We start from the raw sequence: 17,610 nt of genomic DNA on the forward strand, positions 1-17,610 counted from the left end.
ATTCAATGTAGGCTACATTATTTTTGTCTTCATGCACCAGGTGGAAAACTTGCTCTACAAAGTGCGATGTCATATTTACACGCCTGCAGATCAGATATTAAAATACTTGGTAGATTTGTTAATCACCGCTGTCAGTGTTCATTTTTATTCGTTAGTGACTTGCGAACGATCGGTCAGCTAGCGTTACCCAGCAAGTGAACACCACAAACGGCGATGGGGTAGCAGTTACTGACTCATTAACTGACTGTGGCGAAAACCTACGGTGATAACTTGCTTGGTTAACAGCAGGTCTATCAGACAGTTATATGAAAATTAGCCTAGTCAAAAATCACCAGTACACATCTCTGATTAATTGACCATCAGTGTAGTCGATGTTCTTCCCCTGTGGTTTATATTGCTAATGCGTGAGCTAACCACGGATAGCCTACCTAGCTCACTGGCAAGCTATGCTAGCTAAGCATATTCGTTTTGCTGAGAAACATAAATTGAAGATAACTGAACATAATTTTATTATTAATGTCATACATATAACGTGATTACATGACACAGTACAGGATGGAAATTAAACTCCGTAAACATTTGATAATATTATATGTATATATATAGTCTCACTGTCATGGTTCTGTGGTTTGTTTGCGTTTCCCTTTTTGGGCCGCCAGATGGCGGCACTTCAGTTTTTAGTTCTGTTCTTTTCCCCCTGTTTAATTGTATTGTTTTCAATTATTTCATTATTCTTTTTGGCTTGTCTCGTTTTCCTTCCCTCTCTGTGGCCTGATTGTTCATTGTGCCCTCCTGTGTCTCGTCAGTGTCTTGTCTATTTAAGTTCCCTTCTTCCTCGACTCAGGTGTTGGATCCTTTTGTGTGTGTGTGTGTGTGTGTGTGTGTGTGTGTGTGTGTGTGTGTGTGTGTGTGTGTGTGTGTGTGTGTGTGTGGTGTGTGTGTGGTGTGTGTGTGTGTGTGTGTGTGTGTGTGTGTTTCGGTTTGTGCTCCTTCGTGTTCTTGTGACTCTGTGTTTTGCCCTCAGTGTTCTTTACCCTGCCCGTGCTCTGTTTCTACGTCGTTTTTGGATTTCTGGAGTTTCTTTGTTTTTGCGTTTTACTATCTTTGCTTTGACTTTTTGAATCATGCCCTACGCGGTTTTGTTTTTGTTCTTTTGTTTTTTGTACTCATTAAAAGTAACATCCTCGGTTTGTGTTCACCCCCTTTGGATTTTGAGTGTTTTTTCGACTCTGCGTTTGGATCCATTCCCTCGCCCTCCCTGACACTCTCTACCAGTAATATCAATAGTGACATTGGAAATTGTAATAGAACTTCCAGTGCATTAAGAAATCCAAGCTGCCTGTATTCACAGGGTTGTATAGGTTTTCACTAGGATAATTCCAGCACTTTTACAACCAATTAAGTTCCATTCTAAATTTAACATTTGAGGTTTTCAGCATCTCATGAAATTCAAGGCCTTTTATTAGAACAATAGTCTCCTTTGTGATCTTGACAATTTTAAACATACCTTGTACAATTTTGACAAAATGCCTGAGAAACTCTTCATGCAGTTAACTGAGAAACATCCGATCTTCCAGAAGTTTTTTTCAGCATTTTCTTGTGAAACCCAACCAAGACAAGTTGGTACAGCAGTTGAAACGGGGGGAATTTTCCTTTACAAAATATTGTGCATCACTGATTCTGAGATGATTGTTTTCTTGAACAAAATAAGCTTTGATAAATTCTCACAGCAGCATAAAAGATCTAGCAGGAGGACCTTGAAACACTCTTTGAAACATACCTGGGTTCAGCTGCTAATTAGTAGCAGTGGTTTTGGCCCAAATTCAAATTATGATTCTTCTTGAAATTAAAGCCTTAATGGGTAAACAATCAATGAAATCCATTGAAATATTAAATGGCTCTGGAAAGTCTATCTCCACTGATATGGAGTGTTCACCAGATCTTAATAGAATATATCACTTTTACATAATATTTAAATGAAGTTGGAGTGTAGTCATATTTACCATTCATAAATTAAAATTATATTTCTGGCCAGGAGGACAAATGTCCTACATGGCAGACCTTACTTAGAAGACAGGTGTTTGGTAGGACTGTGCCTTGCATGTGCAGTACTGTGGAGGAGTGTTTGATGGAAGACAGGTGAGTAGATAGAAGAACAAAGTGGGGCCCTGGATATCCAAAAGCCGCTATCTAGCAGCCTTTGACTCAGACCAATAGGAATCTGCAATGCAGTTTGAGACTTGTCAGTTAGATTTCAATTTGTTTACATGAAAATCACCATTGGCTTTTTCTTTCATGTTTTTAATACTGTATTCTTCATATGCAACAATCTACATAAAACTCACTCTGAATACTTAATGCAGGCCTTGCCAAATTCATCCAGACATTCACTGCCATTTAAAGTCCATCTTGAGAGATACTGAAGTTGCCTGTGAGTTCATTTTCATATGCATGGCATGCAGATCAATCCAGTCATAACAGCTGGTAAACATACCAAGATCTAGAAAGAAAATGCTCTAAGGAGCAAGATTCATCATAACTTTAAAATACATTTCAAAATCCAGAAAGTTACTTTATTAAAGTTCATCCAAAAGCAGGTTTCAAAGCTGTACTGTTAGAGGAGATAGTTGAAATAGTTTCAGAGCAAATGCGTGCAACCAAAGTAGTTCTTGATACAATATCTCCACCTTGTGGGGTAAAGCTGCAATGCAGAAGCACAGCAGAGACGAGAGATACCAAGAAGTGAGGAATTAAGAATTGAAACTTTGTAAATTTGGAAATCAATCTTTAAATAATTTGAGACATTTATTATAGTATTCTGTTTTTCCACATACATGTATCAGTAAAAAGGTGATGTAGCATATTGTGAATAAAGAAATGGAAACACCAATGTAAAGTCACCTAATAGGGTTTGGCCCATTATAACCTGTAAACACTATGGGATGGAGTCTTCCAGTATGGAATTCTGCTGGAAAAATGTGATGAGACAGATTCAAGTCCATTAACTCACGCTTAACTGGTGGAAGTGGAAATTACTGTCTCAGACTTGTTCCAGCATATCACATAAAAACTTGTTGGGTTCATGACATTATGACCTTTAATTATTATCATATTATCATGATATGATATCAGTGAGCAATTGTATGTTTGACATTAATTTATTGGTTCAAGGTTCATTTGTAACAAAGTTGTCTGTTCTCGGGTTCTTTGATTGCTTGTTCAGATACTTATGGACTGCACTGTATATGTGACAAGTAAAAGCGTGCCATTTATTTATAATTTTGCCATTATGGATTAAGCGTCAAGGTGCTGTGGTGATCGTACTTAATTTTCAAAATGTATTAAAAATATATTTAATGTATATTTTCAAACTTATTTAACGTTTTCTTCAGTTGCAAAAATGACTCTTTATAAATCATACTTATTTTATTATACTTGCCATTCAATTTCAAAGTGGAATATATAGGGGAAATGGCCAATTATTGTGCCCCATGTTACAGGAAGTGGCCAACAAACTTTCTTTTGATGCATATCTGGGTCCAAGTTATGTTGCTTGACAAGTAAGAAAATCCTGTTTTCTCCGGTTTTAGTTAAAAATAGAGGCTCTTACCATTCAATTTTCCCTACTTCTCTTGAGCGAGTTTTTAATGTATTTTCTGGAGGGTCATCTGGAATAAATACAATTTCAATAGGCCTAATACATAGTTTTGGTCGATAAATTAGATTTATTTTCCAGCAATAGCTTGTTTGAAATGTTTATGTGCTTTGATATTCTATCAAAGATTGATTTCAAATCGTCTTAAAATAGTTAAAGCACAAAATGTTCAGGGAGAAGTTCCCCGCTCTTATTTTAAAATTTTTGCTCGTAGCGGACACCGGAAGGTCTTTCAATTTTTTAATTTAATTAAAAAAACCAAATTAAAGATAATTCCTAAAATACCGTTTAACCGAGGATACTTTAACATTGATATTGATATGTATGGTAAAACTAAAAGTGCAGTGTGCCGGGTATCTTGGTAGAGAAATTTTGAAGCCACGGGTTGTCATATCGTGAGGATAAAAGAAAACTTGCTTGTGGCCGGGGTTTCGTTTTCCATGGAATCAACTGTTAATGATTTGCTGTGGCACATCTTTCTTCGATTTACGTAGCGCCAACGCTACCTAGCTAGTCTAGCGATAAAAAGTTTGTGCAAGAGAGCCACAAAGTGTATTCTACACCACATGAGCTAAAGTGTCATTCTTTGTTCTTGGGAGAAATTTAAATTTAGGGAACGGTTTCGTATTATTTGACAGCTGCTGTCTATTTATGAAATCCGGTCACATGAAATGAAAATAACAGGTGACACCGCAAGTGCGTAATCTGTGGGTGACACGAAGCTTCTCTGAAGCAAGATAGGCATTTCCCCGGTAATCGGGCTGACAACGTTTTCTCTGCTTCCAACCAGGTGACAACACACTTGCTTTATTATAGCTGATAACGTAGCTTTGTATTCATGTAGCTAGCTATTTACTATTACAGTATGGGCTTGTCAAAATGTTAATGGTAAGGCCCGTGACCCTGGCATATTAACACAAATAGAAAACTAGATCTTTGATGTCCTATTCGGTAGATGCACCTGTAGTGGTAGATAGCAGGCATGCAGATTACACATGAAATGAAATGCAAGTTAAGATAGCCAATCGTTTTAAGAAGTTCATGATCTCTCAAAGTTTAGAGCGTAGGGGGCCTGTAGGTTACTGTAAACTACGTGGATCTTTTGCGGAAAACAAAAAATGTCTCTTTTTGACGAACTTGTCAAACTGACAGCAAGTGTATTTTCTTTGTTCAGAATGATGTTTCCTTCCTCCTGTGACACCTTTGTGGCCTTGCCTCCATCGACATTGGGGCAGCGTGTTGTCTTTGGAAAGAACTCTGACAGGCCCTGTGATGAGGTCCAAGAGGTGGTCTACTTCCCAGCTGCAAACCATGAAGCAGGACAGAAAGTGGAGGTATTTAACGTACCATTCTGTAAACCCCTCTGCTTTTGAGTTAATTAATGCACAAGAATATCCTGATGGTAATTTGGACGTGACTGCTCATTTGCTGTTGCTTTCCTGGCCTAGTGTACCTACATTGAGATCGAGCAGGCTCCCCACACCTATGCAGTGGTGTTAAGCCGTCCTGCCTGGTTGTGGGGTGCAGAAATGGGGGCAAATGAGCACCAGGTGTGCATTGGGAATGAGGCTGTGTGGGGCAGACAAGACGCAAGTGCTGAGGAGGCTCTCCTGGGCATGGATCTGGTCAGGTGAGTCTGTCACAACTGAAATTAACGAAGTCGTGTCTGCATGTTTCCTCTCTGCCACACTAACCTAAGGTATCAAGCTTTATACTGTGTAAACAGTCCTCAAAGGGCACCTCATAAGTCTTTAAAATGTTCTTGTGGTACATAAAAACAGATTATGGCATAATGTCTTGATCATGTTTAAATCTTTAACCTCACTTTAAGGGGAAAACATCTGAAGTGGGGATCTTCTGTGAAAGTAGAAACAAGGCCTTGATATTAAAGTATAAAATTGCTTAGGATTTGAATGGCAGGAGGGAGACCTGTAGCAGGGAAATGTATGTTCTGGCTGTCCTGCATTTTCAGGCTGGGTTTGGAGAGGGCAGACAGTGCCCAGAAGGCCGTGGATGTGATTGCTGAACTGCTGGAAAAATATGGCCAAGGGGGGAACTGCATGGAGGACGAAAGCATCTTCACTTACCACAACAGCTTCCTGATCTCAGACCGGACTGAGGCCTGGGTGCTGGAGACGTCTGGGAAATACTGGGCAGCGGAGAAGGTGGAGGGTAAATATTGTTCAAGGGAGTTATCCTATTGAATAGGTGGCATGCCTTAAAAGGCACCCAGGTCATATTTTACATAATAAGAAAGAAGTAATCACTGTGTGAATAGATGCACCAAAGCTTTATAAATGAGACTTTGTATACAGGATGTATAGTCTACTGTAATACTGCATGCCCTTTATGGAAATTGAATATTCTGCAATATATTGAAAATATGATTTTTAAAAATATAATTTAGATTGAGTATATTTTACATCTGAAAGCAACAATTTTAATATTTTTCATATATTGTGGAGTGTTGCAATATCTTTAGTGCATTTTATTTTAATATATTTTCAATGTATTCCACTTCTGTAGTCATTTAAATAAACACATTTCCTCATTACTCTAATAAGGTAATCTACTTTAGATTTTTCAGAACGTAGTACTAGCTCCCCATTGAAATCGACCATGAAGTGCTGGACGTTAAACTGTAAAATATTTGTCTTCCTTATTTCTTGATTCTGTTGGCCTAGAGGGATATCGCAACATCTCCAACCAGTACTCAATAACCACCAAGATAAACCGGGAGCACCAGAAGATGAGAGAGTATGCCAGGAGTCGAGGCTGGTGGGACGGGAAGGCCCAGTTCAATTTTGCCGAAGTTTATTCTTATATGAACACGGCCAGGATTGAAGCCTCAGGCAGCCGATACTGTGAAGGTCGCAAACTCCTGGAGAAAAGTAAAGGTTATTGTCGTTGTCATGAAGCACTGATCAAACATAATGTTTTTCTGCATGGTGAAGTCAAGGTGAGGTTTGTTTGGGGAAAACAGTCGCCAGGGTTTTTTTTTGGTGAATAAGTAATGTCATGAAGTCACGCTGACACTGGTCTTCATATCTTATGTAGTTTGTGTATGTGCACCTACTGTAAAGGCGAATTAGCACAGTACACTCAGGTGAAGTGCACTATTACATTACACAACAGTCACTTAGTAGATGCTCTTATGCATTTTTCATTAGGCATACGAAGGTGCAATACCACCAAGATGGCACAGAAGGCCCGTTTATAAAAAAATTGCTGAACAAAGCAACAATTAATATTGTAAGCAATCTTTATATTGGTTGCTGTGTGGATCATTTAGTTAAGGCAACGCGCTATGGTGCATGGATAAGCCCCACAGCCGTGGATCAAATCCAGACCATGCCACTGCTGACTGGCTGGTAGCTCCAATGGGCAACAATGCTGGTTAATTGGGCACCTGGCTACAAATGTCAATGGGATATTCCAAATTAGGGTGGGAATTGGATATAATCAGACCCATGTTGGGTGCCAAAAAAAGATCTTTACGCAGCTGTACCTATAACATTGTTCCAAAAGGAAAAGGGATAGCTAATGAGGGTCAGGGTTGTTAGGTTGTGTCAGAAGATGGGTAGGGCTTCTGCTGTCCTGACCACAATGGGAAGTGCATTCCAACACCAGGGGGCCAGAACATACAGGAGATATGACCAGGACGTTTCACAAACTATGGCTGCGTCCGAATAGTCTTTTTTGCTTAGGAAGGTTCCTAATTGAGTGAAATGACCCGAAAGTATCTAAGTGGCAGCCATGATAAGAGCTGATCGAATTCTCTAAATGCTAAGGAAAGGTGCTTCAATGCTTCCTATCTTATCTCCTTTAGCATAGGGCACACTGGACCGTCCTTTACGAAAGGAAATGCCGTCCCACAATTCCTTACGGCAGCAACATTTAAAGCGAAGCACCGTTCGGCCGTTCACGAAAACAAACGATCAACATGAGTTGTGTGGTGGTTCTTAAGCTGTTATATGCATAGGCTTATAATCAGATCATAATCAGCATATTAACCATAACACAGAAGTCTGTCTTTCAAGAAAAAGGGATATGAGACGTTTTTAGCCAGATTATGTTTTTAATTCCACATGTTTGAAACTTATGAATGATGATATGTACAGTAGTAAATTTGCATTAAATTGCATTCAATTTAATGAATTATTTTCATGCAATCATACTAATTGGGATTCATGTCGATAAATATGTGTGGACAGGAGGGTGAGCGTGAGCAACCATTCTCAATGTGACAACCATTTTGTTTCACTTTTGTGACTGGTAGCCTATATTCATTTTTTATTTCAATTCCAACCTTGGTAATTAAGTAATATTTAACAACACGGTAAGAACGCATGGGGCGAAGTATCTAAGATGCACTTTTAGTAGTCCATCTTCGGAACGTTGTAGTTTCACCACGGCAGACCCACGTTAATAACATCCGCTGTTGCATAATTACGTGGCCTAGTGTAAGTGCAGTCGGATTCTCTTAGCACCGCGGTTGTCTTTTCCTAAGTCCTTATGAATTCTCCTTCACATCTTTCCTTAATCTCATGACGTTTTCCATCGAGGTCAAGGAAAATTGGTTAGGAAACGACATAGGACGTAATTTTTGACTATTCGGACGCAGCCAAAGGGTGGGAGGGGCCAGGAACCCAGAGGTTGCAAAACTGAGAGGTGTGGCTCGTGTGTAGAGTCTGATGATGTTTTGAAGATATACTGTAATGGTCCATTTAGCTGTTTAGTAGGCTAACACCAAAGTTTAGAATTAGATGCAAGCTGATTTCAATAGCAGACACTGGCTTCCAAGGAGAGCAAAAGGTCATGTAGGGGCAGAGACTTGGGAAGTACAGCATTGCAATTTTAACCAAGCTGAGCTTCAGGCAAGGGTTTGTCACCCAACTCAAGCTTGACAAACTAAGACAAAAGGGAGGAACTGAAAGCATAATTGAAGTCTAAATTGTTATCATCTGTCTACCAGCTGAACACTCCCTATGGTTATCTCAGTGCACCAGAACAGTTCATTATCTGAGTTTAATGATGGCAATTCCTACTGTAGCCCCATGTGCATAGCTCTCTACAAAACTGTACATCTGCTGACCAGAAATCATTTTCTTCATGTGACTAACTGATGTAATTCTGTAAAGATGATATAAGTATGGGAAATGCATAATCTGTGAAACAGGACAGTCCTGTTGTTCTAACAAATTTAAATGGAGTTAAATCCATGTTGTCTATTCTGTACGTAAAAGACAGGGTTAAACAATATGTGCTTGCCCAGGTGTCCAATAGCTAAAACTGATCAGGCAAGTCACAATTCAGGGCAAATTCAGTTTGGTGCTGCTAAGCCAGCATAGAAGCTAAAGTGTGTGTGAGGAGAAAAAAGGTTGTGAGGAAGGTGTCACGTTGGGCACTGAGACCAGTCATGGAATTAGTGTAGTCGACCGGGGAGGCCTGTGTCATGAAGTAGGATTTCAGAGTTAGTTGGATAACTGCACTGAGTAAAACCCAAACAGCTCTATTTGCTTCAGTTCATGTTCCAGATTTGGGAGGATTCCGGGGTTTACTTGGTGCTGTCCAGCTAATTTAATAATCCCGCTTTGTGATACTGGCCTGGAGCTAATGGATCAAAACTTCTTCAATAGCTAGCTAACCTTGGCATGTTTACAGGAATGTGAAAACTGAAATGTAGATCAGTGTTTGTTGTTCCTGCTAAATAAGTTGCAGAAATGAATACAAAGTTTACAACAACAAATCTGCAGTAGCAAACGAATCACAGCTTTTAGAGAGAATCTCCATGATAATCCCTAAAACATGGGAAAATCCAGTATGATTACTATAACAGTTTTGTGTAAAGCAGCTATGGAGTATGTTCAGGCCATGCCAAATGTAGCAAAATTCCATCCTCTCTTCACATTTCCCGGCACTTACATTACAGTGGTATCACATAGGGGAAAGTAGGCTTTTGTTTTTCACAGTTAAGAGTGTTTTTTTTTATTTTTTAAATTCAATATATTTGACAGGGACCATGTACAATTTTTAACATAAATTTCAGCAATAGAAATGATGACAGTGCAACATTCCTCTAATCAAAAGGTCAAATCACAGCGGAGACGATGATGGGGATTCTGAGGGACAAAGAGAGTGGAATTAACATGGAGGGGATGTTCATGACAACGGGAAGTATGGTGTCTGTTGTGCCCTGCGACCCCTCCCTGCCGGGAGTGCACTACTTCACCGGAACACCGGACCCTGAGAGGTGACCGCATGCTGCTTGAACAGGCATTGTATCGATTGTCACCTTGTTTTGGCATTGACGTTTGACTTTTGTTGGGCACAGTTTAAACCAGTAGTGGGCAACTTGCCACCCGCATGTCCCTGTAAAGTCTAGTGACTTTAAAAGTACAGTGTCCACAATGTTTGAGACAAAGACATAGTGAGCTCCATAATGTTTGGGACAAATGCTTTTTTTTCTTGGCTTGGCTCTATACTCCACAATTTCAGATGTAATCACACAATTTGCATGTAGTCAATGTGCACATTCTCAAATTGTATTTAAGGATATTTTTATACTTTGTTTTCACCATCTAGAGATTACAGAACTTTAATACATAGCCCCCACCCTCCATTTCAGGGCACCATAATGTTGAGGACATATTAATATCATGTAAATTAGTCATGTTTAGTACTTTGTTGCATGTCCTTTGCATCCAGTGACTGCTTGAAGTCTGTGACCCATGGACATCACCATGTGCTGAGCATCTTCTCTGGTAATGCTTTGCTGGGTCTGTACTGTGGCCATTTTCTGCTCCTGCTTGTTTCAGTGGCAAGTTGCTTATGTACACTTCAGAATTAATTCTGCTGCTACCATCAGCAGTTAAATCATTAATGAAGACAAGTGAGCCAGTACCTGTGGCAGCCACAAATCCCCTACAGCCCTGTAGAACAGTGAGGATAAATAATTAAAACATGTCTGTTTTAATAATCCTCACAAGTAGCCAGGAATGCAGGCGATATATATATAAAGTATATTACCTCATGCAGTGATCAAATGGTGGAAAAGTATAATCATAATTAATCAGTCTCATAAATTAATTATTAAATCACGATTAATTAATATTAATAATGCAATTTCAGTGCAAAATATAAAAGTAATAACCAATGATATAACAACATATGCAAGATATTTGAGGTGGCAGGCTCAAGCAATTCTTCAAAATAATAAACAGACCGATGATGAGGTTTAATAAAATATAATTTATTAAACAAAAAACAAACATCTAAACTAAAATCATTAAAGGCTAAATAGAAGATGATATGAAAGGGGGACTATACCGTGTGTCAAGTCATGTGTGTGTTCATCAGCATGCATGGGACAGGGAACAAAAGCTCTTCTGTTGGAACTTATGAATCAGCTTTTAACGTGCTGCTAAACCTCGCCTGGAAATCAGTGGAATTGCATGGACAAAAGGCTACAGAAGTTAGCCACGTCTAGCTAATTTCAGTGTACTTTTGAATTCTAAATATACGAGACCAATATATCTAATGAGTATATGTTAGTGCATGAGAGATAACATGCACAGATCTCAGTTAAAAGAACGACGGGCTGTAAGCTCATGTTAGTAATAGTAATATATGTGATCCTGTGATCATGACGTGATGTCATTGAACCAAAATAGCACCCAGTCCTTACAGCCCTATGTTCTCTACAGCCATTATGGGGTGAGAAATAAAAAAATAATAAAAAATTAGACAAACCTTAGGCTCACTAAAATCAACGGTTTGGAACATCATTAAGAGAGCACTTGGTGAGCTCACTAATTGCAAAGGGCCTTGTAGGCCAAGGAAGGCCTCTACAGTTGATGACTGAAGAATTCTCTCCATAATGAAGAAAAACCGCCGAAGACCTATCCCGACATCAGAAACACTCTTCAGGAGGCAGGTGTGGATGTGTCGGTGAGCACTGTCCGCAAAAGACTTCATAAACAGAAATACAGAGGCTACACTGCAATATACAAACCATTAGTTACCCCCAGTTGGTTTCCTAAGAAGTATCTAAAAGAGCCTGCAGACCAAGATTCATTTGTGTGAGTATTGGTTAGAGAAAAGTGAGTCCAGAAGGAACTGAATACAAAGCATGCTTTGGTTTGGGCATGTGTGGCTGCCACAATATTGACTCTTCATTGATGAAGTAACTGCTGATAGCAGCAGCAGAATGAATTCTGAAGTCTACAGAAACATCTGCTCAAGTTCAAGCAAATGTCCCCAAACACATTGGACGGCGATTTATCCTACAGCAAGAGAATGATCCCAGACATACTGCTAAAGCAACAAAGGAGTTTTCTAAAGTAAAAAATAAAACTGGAAAATTCTAGGCTAGCCAAGTCAGTCACCTGATCTGAGTCAAATTGAACATACGTTTCATATGCTGAAGTGAAAACTTAAGGCAACTAATCCCAAAACAAGCAGGAGCTGCAATGCAGGCCAGGCAGAGCATCACCAAAGATGATACTCACCTGGTGATGTCTATGGGTCAGACTTCAAGCAGTCATTGCATGAAAAGGATATGCAATAAAGAACTAAACATGACTATTTTTATTTAGAGAACATTAATGTCCTAAACATTATGGTGCCCTGAAATTGTGGGTTATATATAAAAAGTGCTGTAATTTCTACATGATGAAACCAAAATTTGTAAAATTCCCTTTAATAAAAGCTGAGCATCTGCACTTTAACCACATTTTGATTACAATTTTAAAAATTGTGGAGTACAGAGTCAAATCATAATTCAATCATAAGTACATATATACAAACATACATCAATACTAAACCATAAAATAAATCTCCCCTTGAACTGGTAATAATATGCGTAATTTGATTTGTGACCCAGTGAGGATAAATTGGGCTGGAAATGTGGCCCATCTGCAAGTCGAAGTTGCCCACCGCAGATTTCAAGTAATTAATTAATTTACAATTAAAACGCAGTTGTGTCCAGGCAGGATTGAAGACTGACCTTGTGTGTGGAATAATACAGTATCTCCTCTCACCCCCAGGTCAGTTTTCAAGCCTTTCATTTTCGTGGTGGACATTAAGCAGCTGAAGAAGACCTGTTCTCCGTGCTTTGGGCCAGATGACCCCGTGAAGGTGAAACCCCGTTTCCAGAACAAGCCGGACCGCAAGCACCACCTTTTCCTCAGACATGAGGTGGTGGGTGCCATCATTGAGACTAAGAAGGTAAAGCTTCAGGCATTGTTTATTTGGAATATTTCATCAATGGTTAAAGGATTGTTAACAAAAAGTTAATTGCCATTAAACAATCTCTCAAAGGCCAACTGTAAATGTTATGTTTTGCCCATCTTTCTACAAATTATACATGATGAACAAATCTGCAGCCACATAGGTATCATTTGAGAAAGACAATAGGATGTATAAAACTGCATAAGTGGCTGTATTTGCATAGAATTTGACAAATTATCACACTGATTCCAATACAGGGTCTCCCCATCTGCATGTGCAATTTTCCAAGATGCCTTAAACACTTATCAGTGCAATGAAAACACACCGTTTGTTGGCCAGAGGAGGTGATTGGGTTAAAATAGTATATTTCTACTTCCAATAAGTAAAGTAAGAAGTTGACTTGTTTGAATTAAATGTAAAGCGGTAGCACTGGTTGTAGTGCTGGTAGTTCCATTTGTAGTAGAACTAGTAGTAGGAGTAGTTGTAACAGTAGTCAAGGGATAACAAATTTGTGGGAAAAAAGTAGCACACTATAGTATTATTATGACTGTAAATACATTAGCATTATACAGGTACAGCACTACAGTATAAGTGTACTTCTGCAATAAGTACTAGTATAGGCTACATCTATCGGACTACTATACCTGCACAGCACTAATGTCATTATGCCTACACACTAAATTATTATTATTATATACCCTTGCAGCACAAAAGCATCATTATACCCGTACCATACATTGCTATTATACCTGTATTGCAGATGTACATAATGGTATTATTAAACTGATACCTGTGAAATGCACCGTTGTTAAGCAAATAATAAGTAAAAAATTTGTAGAACAGTGGTTAGCACCTTTGGCAAGCAAACCAACAATTTATCTTATATAATTTCACATTTTTCTCAACATATGAAGCAAACCATGGCTCATTTTCCCAAAATGCAACTCCTGGATCTTGCATTGTTGCAGACAAGAGAGATGCAAGTTGATGATTGAGTGGGCTGAACAGGAAGGGAGTAGGCTAATGCTTGGAAAGGCTGTAATGGCATCATTTTCCCACAGGAGCGGGGGAACAAAATAGTACAGCACATGAGAAAGCTAGAGAAGGAGAAAATGGCCGAAATGGAAAAGCTTCTGAGCGGTGGGGTTGAAGATTCTACTTTGGTTGTACATCTCTTTTCAAACACCATTGAGGAGGAGCTAAATGTGTACAGCAATCATGAGTAAACAACAATGCCAGTCAAGATGCATTTTTCCTTCCCAATTTCATGCCTATATAAACATTACATAGAAGTAATTGGTTTTGTTGATGCAAATATGCACTACTATGCGCTGTTTTACGTATAATTTCCCACAATACAACATTTTAATTCAAATTACTTAATATACTGTATATTGGTAATGCCCCATTTATTTTATTGATTACCAATTGCAGTTAATTAAAAGTTTTAAAATGTTTAAATTTCTTGTATGTAACAACAGTACATAATGAGTTATGAACATTGATCAATATCAACAAAATATATTCTCATGAAAACAGACAATAATTGAACTGTATATTGCATAATTATTACATTTTTGTGTACCTGTGAAATCACACTCACTTTATTTTTAAGTGTTCATTTAGTCTCAAGACAAATGTAACCCCTTCCAGGTATGGAAGCAGATAAATAATGAAGTTTACTTTTGATGTAAAGCGTGTCATTTCTTTAAAAAAATAAAATAAAAAAATTAAAAAGTTGACCAGGCTCGTCTGTTGTGTGTCTTGAAACTACAGAAGTCACACCAGTGATTGGTTGTAATGTAAAATACTGTGAAAAACACTTCTCCAATAATCATGGTCTGAAAATGACCAATATAAAACCCTTTTGTCATGGGCAGTATAATTAAAAAAGAAAAGCTTAAAATCTTAAGTAAACAGGCATAATTGCATCACATGCTATTAAGCCTGTTTAGAAGTTATAAATAAGAACCTAACTCTGCGTCACATTGCTTTGGTTCTTATATAACTTCAAAAATGATTAATTTGATAGGATGATAATTTAAAATACTCTATTTATGATACATAAAATATGTGGTGTAAATTGGCATTGCTTTAGCACAATAACTGCAAATGAGAATCTATTCCTGAAATTTCAGAATCACTACAAATGATACTTCAGATTTCCAAAAATTAATTTGCAGTGCATCACTGCCATTTGGATTGTTAATGCCAATTTAGTTATTTGGTTAACTTGCCTAGGATGTTTTCAGGTTCATTATTCAAGACTTTTTCAGAAATTGTAATTGAACAAGCTCATTTTGTTTATGAAAGTATTTGTTTTAAGTGATGGTGAAATTTTTTATTGCACATAATATCCTGGCAAGTGATGCCAGTTCATTGACACAGAAATGACTCCATTCATCCAAAAACAAATCTGACTTAAACAGATTTGACTAATATCACACATATCGCATAAAATGCAGTCACAAAAAATTATTAGCCCGCAATTTGTTAACAGGTTAAACTGGGGAGGTTTCATTTGTGTATCGCAGTGAGATCATGACGTGAAATACTACTGAACTCCAAGGGAAATATGACAAACAGAATTCAAAATCTGGAGCCCTCTTCATGATCTTTATTAATCATTGTAACTCTTCAAATGTAGTCAGTACCTCACTAGGTAAAGTACTTCGTTTTAATGCACAACTTATGAAACTTGAAACTTATTTAAGTGCCAAAATACTGTGAATTTCAAAATGTACAACTGAAAAAATGAGGAATTACCTGGCCTTGTTGATATACATTTGACAAATATTTATATTGTGAACACAAAATAAAGTCAGTCATTTTGACAGATTGTATAATTAAATTATATAATTCAAGAAATAGCTGTATATAGACTTTTGTCTCACTACCAGTAATATCAGTAGTGACTGGGAGAATCGTAATAGAACTTCCAGTGCATTTAGAAAACCAAGCTGCCTATATTCACACGGTTGGTATAGGTTTTCACAAGGATAATTCCAGCACTTTTACAACCAATTGGTTTTCTATTCTAAATCTAGAATTTGAGGTTTTCAGTGTCTCATGAAAATGAGGACCCTTTGATATATTGTTACTATTCTCCCCTGTGATCTTTACAGTATTGAACATAACCATGCACGATTTTGACAAAACCCCTGAGAAACCCTCACTGAGATGCAAGAAACATCCGGTCTTCCTGAGGTTTTAACAGCATATTCTTGTGAAATTCAACCAAGACAAGTTGGTACAGCAGCTAAAATGGGGAAATTTCCTTTACAAAACATTGTGTAACACTGATTTCAAGAGGATTGTTCCCTTAATTAAACAAAATAAGCTTTGATGAAAAATTCTTACAACGGTATACAAGCTATAGCAGGAGGACCTTGAAAAACTCTTTGAAACAGACCTTGCTTCAGCTGCTAATTAGCAGCAATAGTTTTGGAACAAATTGCAATTATGATGCTTCTTGAAATTAGTCTTAATGGGTAAACAATCAATGGAATCCATTGAAATATGAAATGGCTCTTAAAAATCTAACACCAATATAGAGTGTTCATGTGCCTAACAGATATTAATAGAATGTCACATTTACATTACATTTAAATGAAGTTGGAGTGTAGTCATATTTGTCATTCATAAATTAAAATGCTATTTCTGGCCAGGAGGACAGATGTGTCTGTATCCTGCATGGCAGACCTTTCTTGGAAGACAGGTGTTTGGTAGGACTGTGCCTTGCATGTGCAGTACTGTGGAGGAGTACCTGATGGAAGACAGGTGAGTGGGTAGAAGACTGAAGAGGGGCCCTGGATATCCGAAAACAGCTATCCAGCAGCCTTTGACTCAGACCAATAGGAGTCTGCAATGCAGTTTGAGACTTGCCAGTCAAATTACAACTGGCCTGGCTGAAAACCACTTTTGGCCTTCCCCTATCATGTTTTTAACACTGTATACTTTATATGCAAAAGTCTGCATTAAACTCACTCTGAATACTTAATTCAGGCCTTGCCAAATTCACCCATACACTCACTGCCATGCAAAGTCCATCCTGAGGGATAGTAATGTTGCCTGTGGGTTCATTTTCATATGCATTTTATCTCAACCCAAGGACAGCAGAGTGTATATTAGACTTCATAAAGTTTTTAAATTTAATGTTTCATACATACTGTATTTTACCATGCAAACAGGGTTAAAATGTTCGAGTTGTCCATTATTTAAAATAATTTCTCTCTGAAAGCAAGATCTCACGGCCCGAGGAGAGCCCTTTGACCTCCAGTGTCATGTGACGAGGGGGGGCCTTGCGCTGGAGCTCTTTCGTTCTGGCCATTCTCTGCTGGAGAAGCGGTAGTGGAGGCCATCGTCCCAGAAGCCGGACTCATGGGCGACGCCCTGGAGCACCCCGCCGTCCATCAGCTTCTTCCCGTACAGCAGCGCCTCACCCCGGTCCTGCGCCAGGCCCACCCGTAGCAGCCAGTCCGCCAGCTCGCTGCCCAGAAAGGTTTCCACCACAGTTCCCTCCCCACACCTGTGTGTCAGAGGAAGGATTCACCACAACCACTATGCACAGATGAGGGAGAGGGAGAGAGAAAGAACAGGAAAGAGCACAGGTCGGAAAGGCAGAGACGTCATCTCAAGCAAGGAAGGGAAGCTCTGCAAAGAGAAGCAATATAATATAAGCTGTGTTATCCTTTCATTCAAACAACAAAGACTAGGGTTTGGAT

At 38.5% G+C, this 17,610-nt stretch overlaps 2 protein-coding genes across 5 annotated transcripts in view; one reads left to right on the top strand and one right to left on the bottom strand.

Moving 5' to 3' along the window:
• The first annotated feature begins 3,918 nt into the window (after positions 1 to 3,918).
• On the top strand, positions 3,919 to 14,628 carry scrn3 (secernin 3). Its single transcript, XM_035411412.1, has 8 exons — positions 3,919 to 4,445; positions 4,830 to 4,989; positions 5,104 to 5,285; positions 5,628 to 5,827; positions 6,340 to 6,552; positions 9,746 to 9,908; positions 12,703 to 12,883; positions 13,948 to 14,628. Exons 2-8 carry the CDS (start codon positions 4,831 to 4,833, stop codon positions 14,110 to 14,112), a joined length of 1,263 nt encoding a protein of 420 aa, XP_035267303.1. The 5' UTR covers positions 3,919 to 4,445; position 4,830; the 3' UTR covers positions 14,113 to 14,628.
• Positions 14,629 to 15,474: 846 nt separating this feature from the next.
• The window catches only part of gpr155a (G protein-coupled receptor 155a), a 37,102-nt gene continuing 34,966 nt past the window's right edge, over positions 15,475 to 17,610 (bottom strand). For 2 of the 4 annotated variants that reach the window (XM_035411383.1, XM_035411382.1), the window contains one exon: positions 15,475 to 17,414. In XM_035411383.1, the coding sequence (XP_035267274.1) occupies positions 17,168 to 17,414 (247 nt within the window). In that variant the 3' untranslated portion in view covers positions 15,475 to 17,167. Of the gene's footprint in view, positions 17,447 to 17,610 lie in introns of all 4 variants that reach the window. The other 2 variants (XR_004764582.1, XM_035411384.1) reach the window with 1 other exon arrangement.

The sequence above is a fragment of the Anguilla anguilla genome, chromosome 3, assembly GCF_013347855.1.
Source record: "Anguilla anguilla isolate fAngAng1 chromosome 3, fAngAng1.pri, whole genome shotgun sequence".
NCBI lineage: Eukaryota > Metazoa > Chordata > Actinopteri > Anguilliformes > Anguillidae > Anguilla > Anguilla anguilla.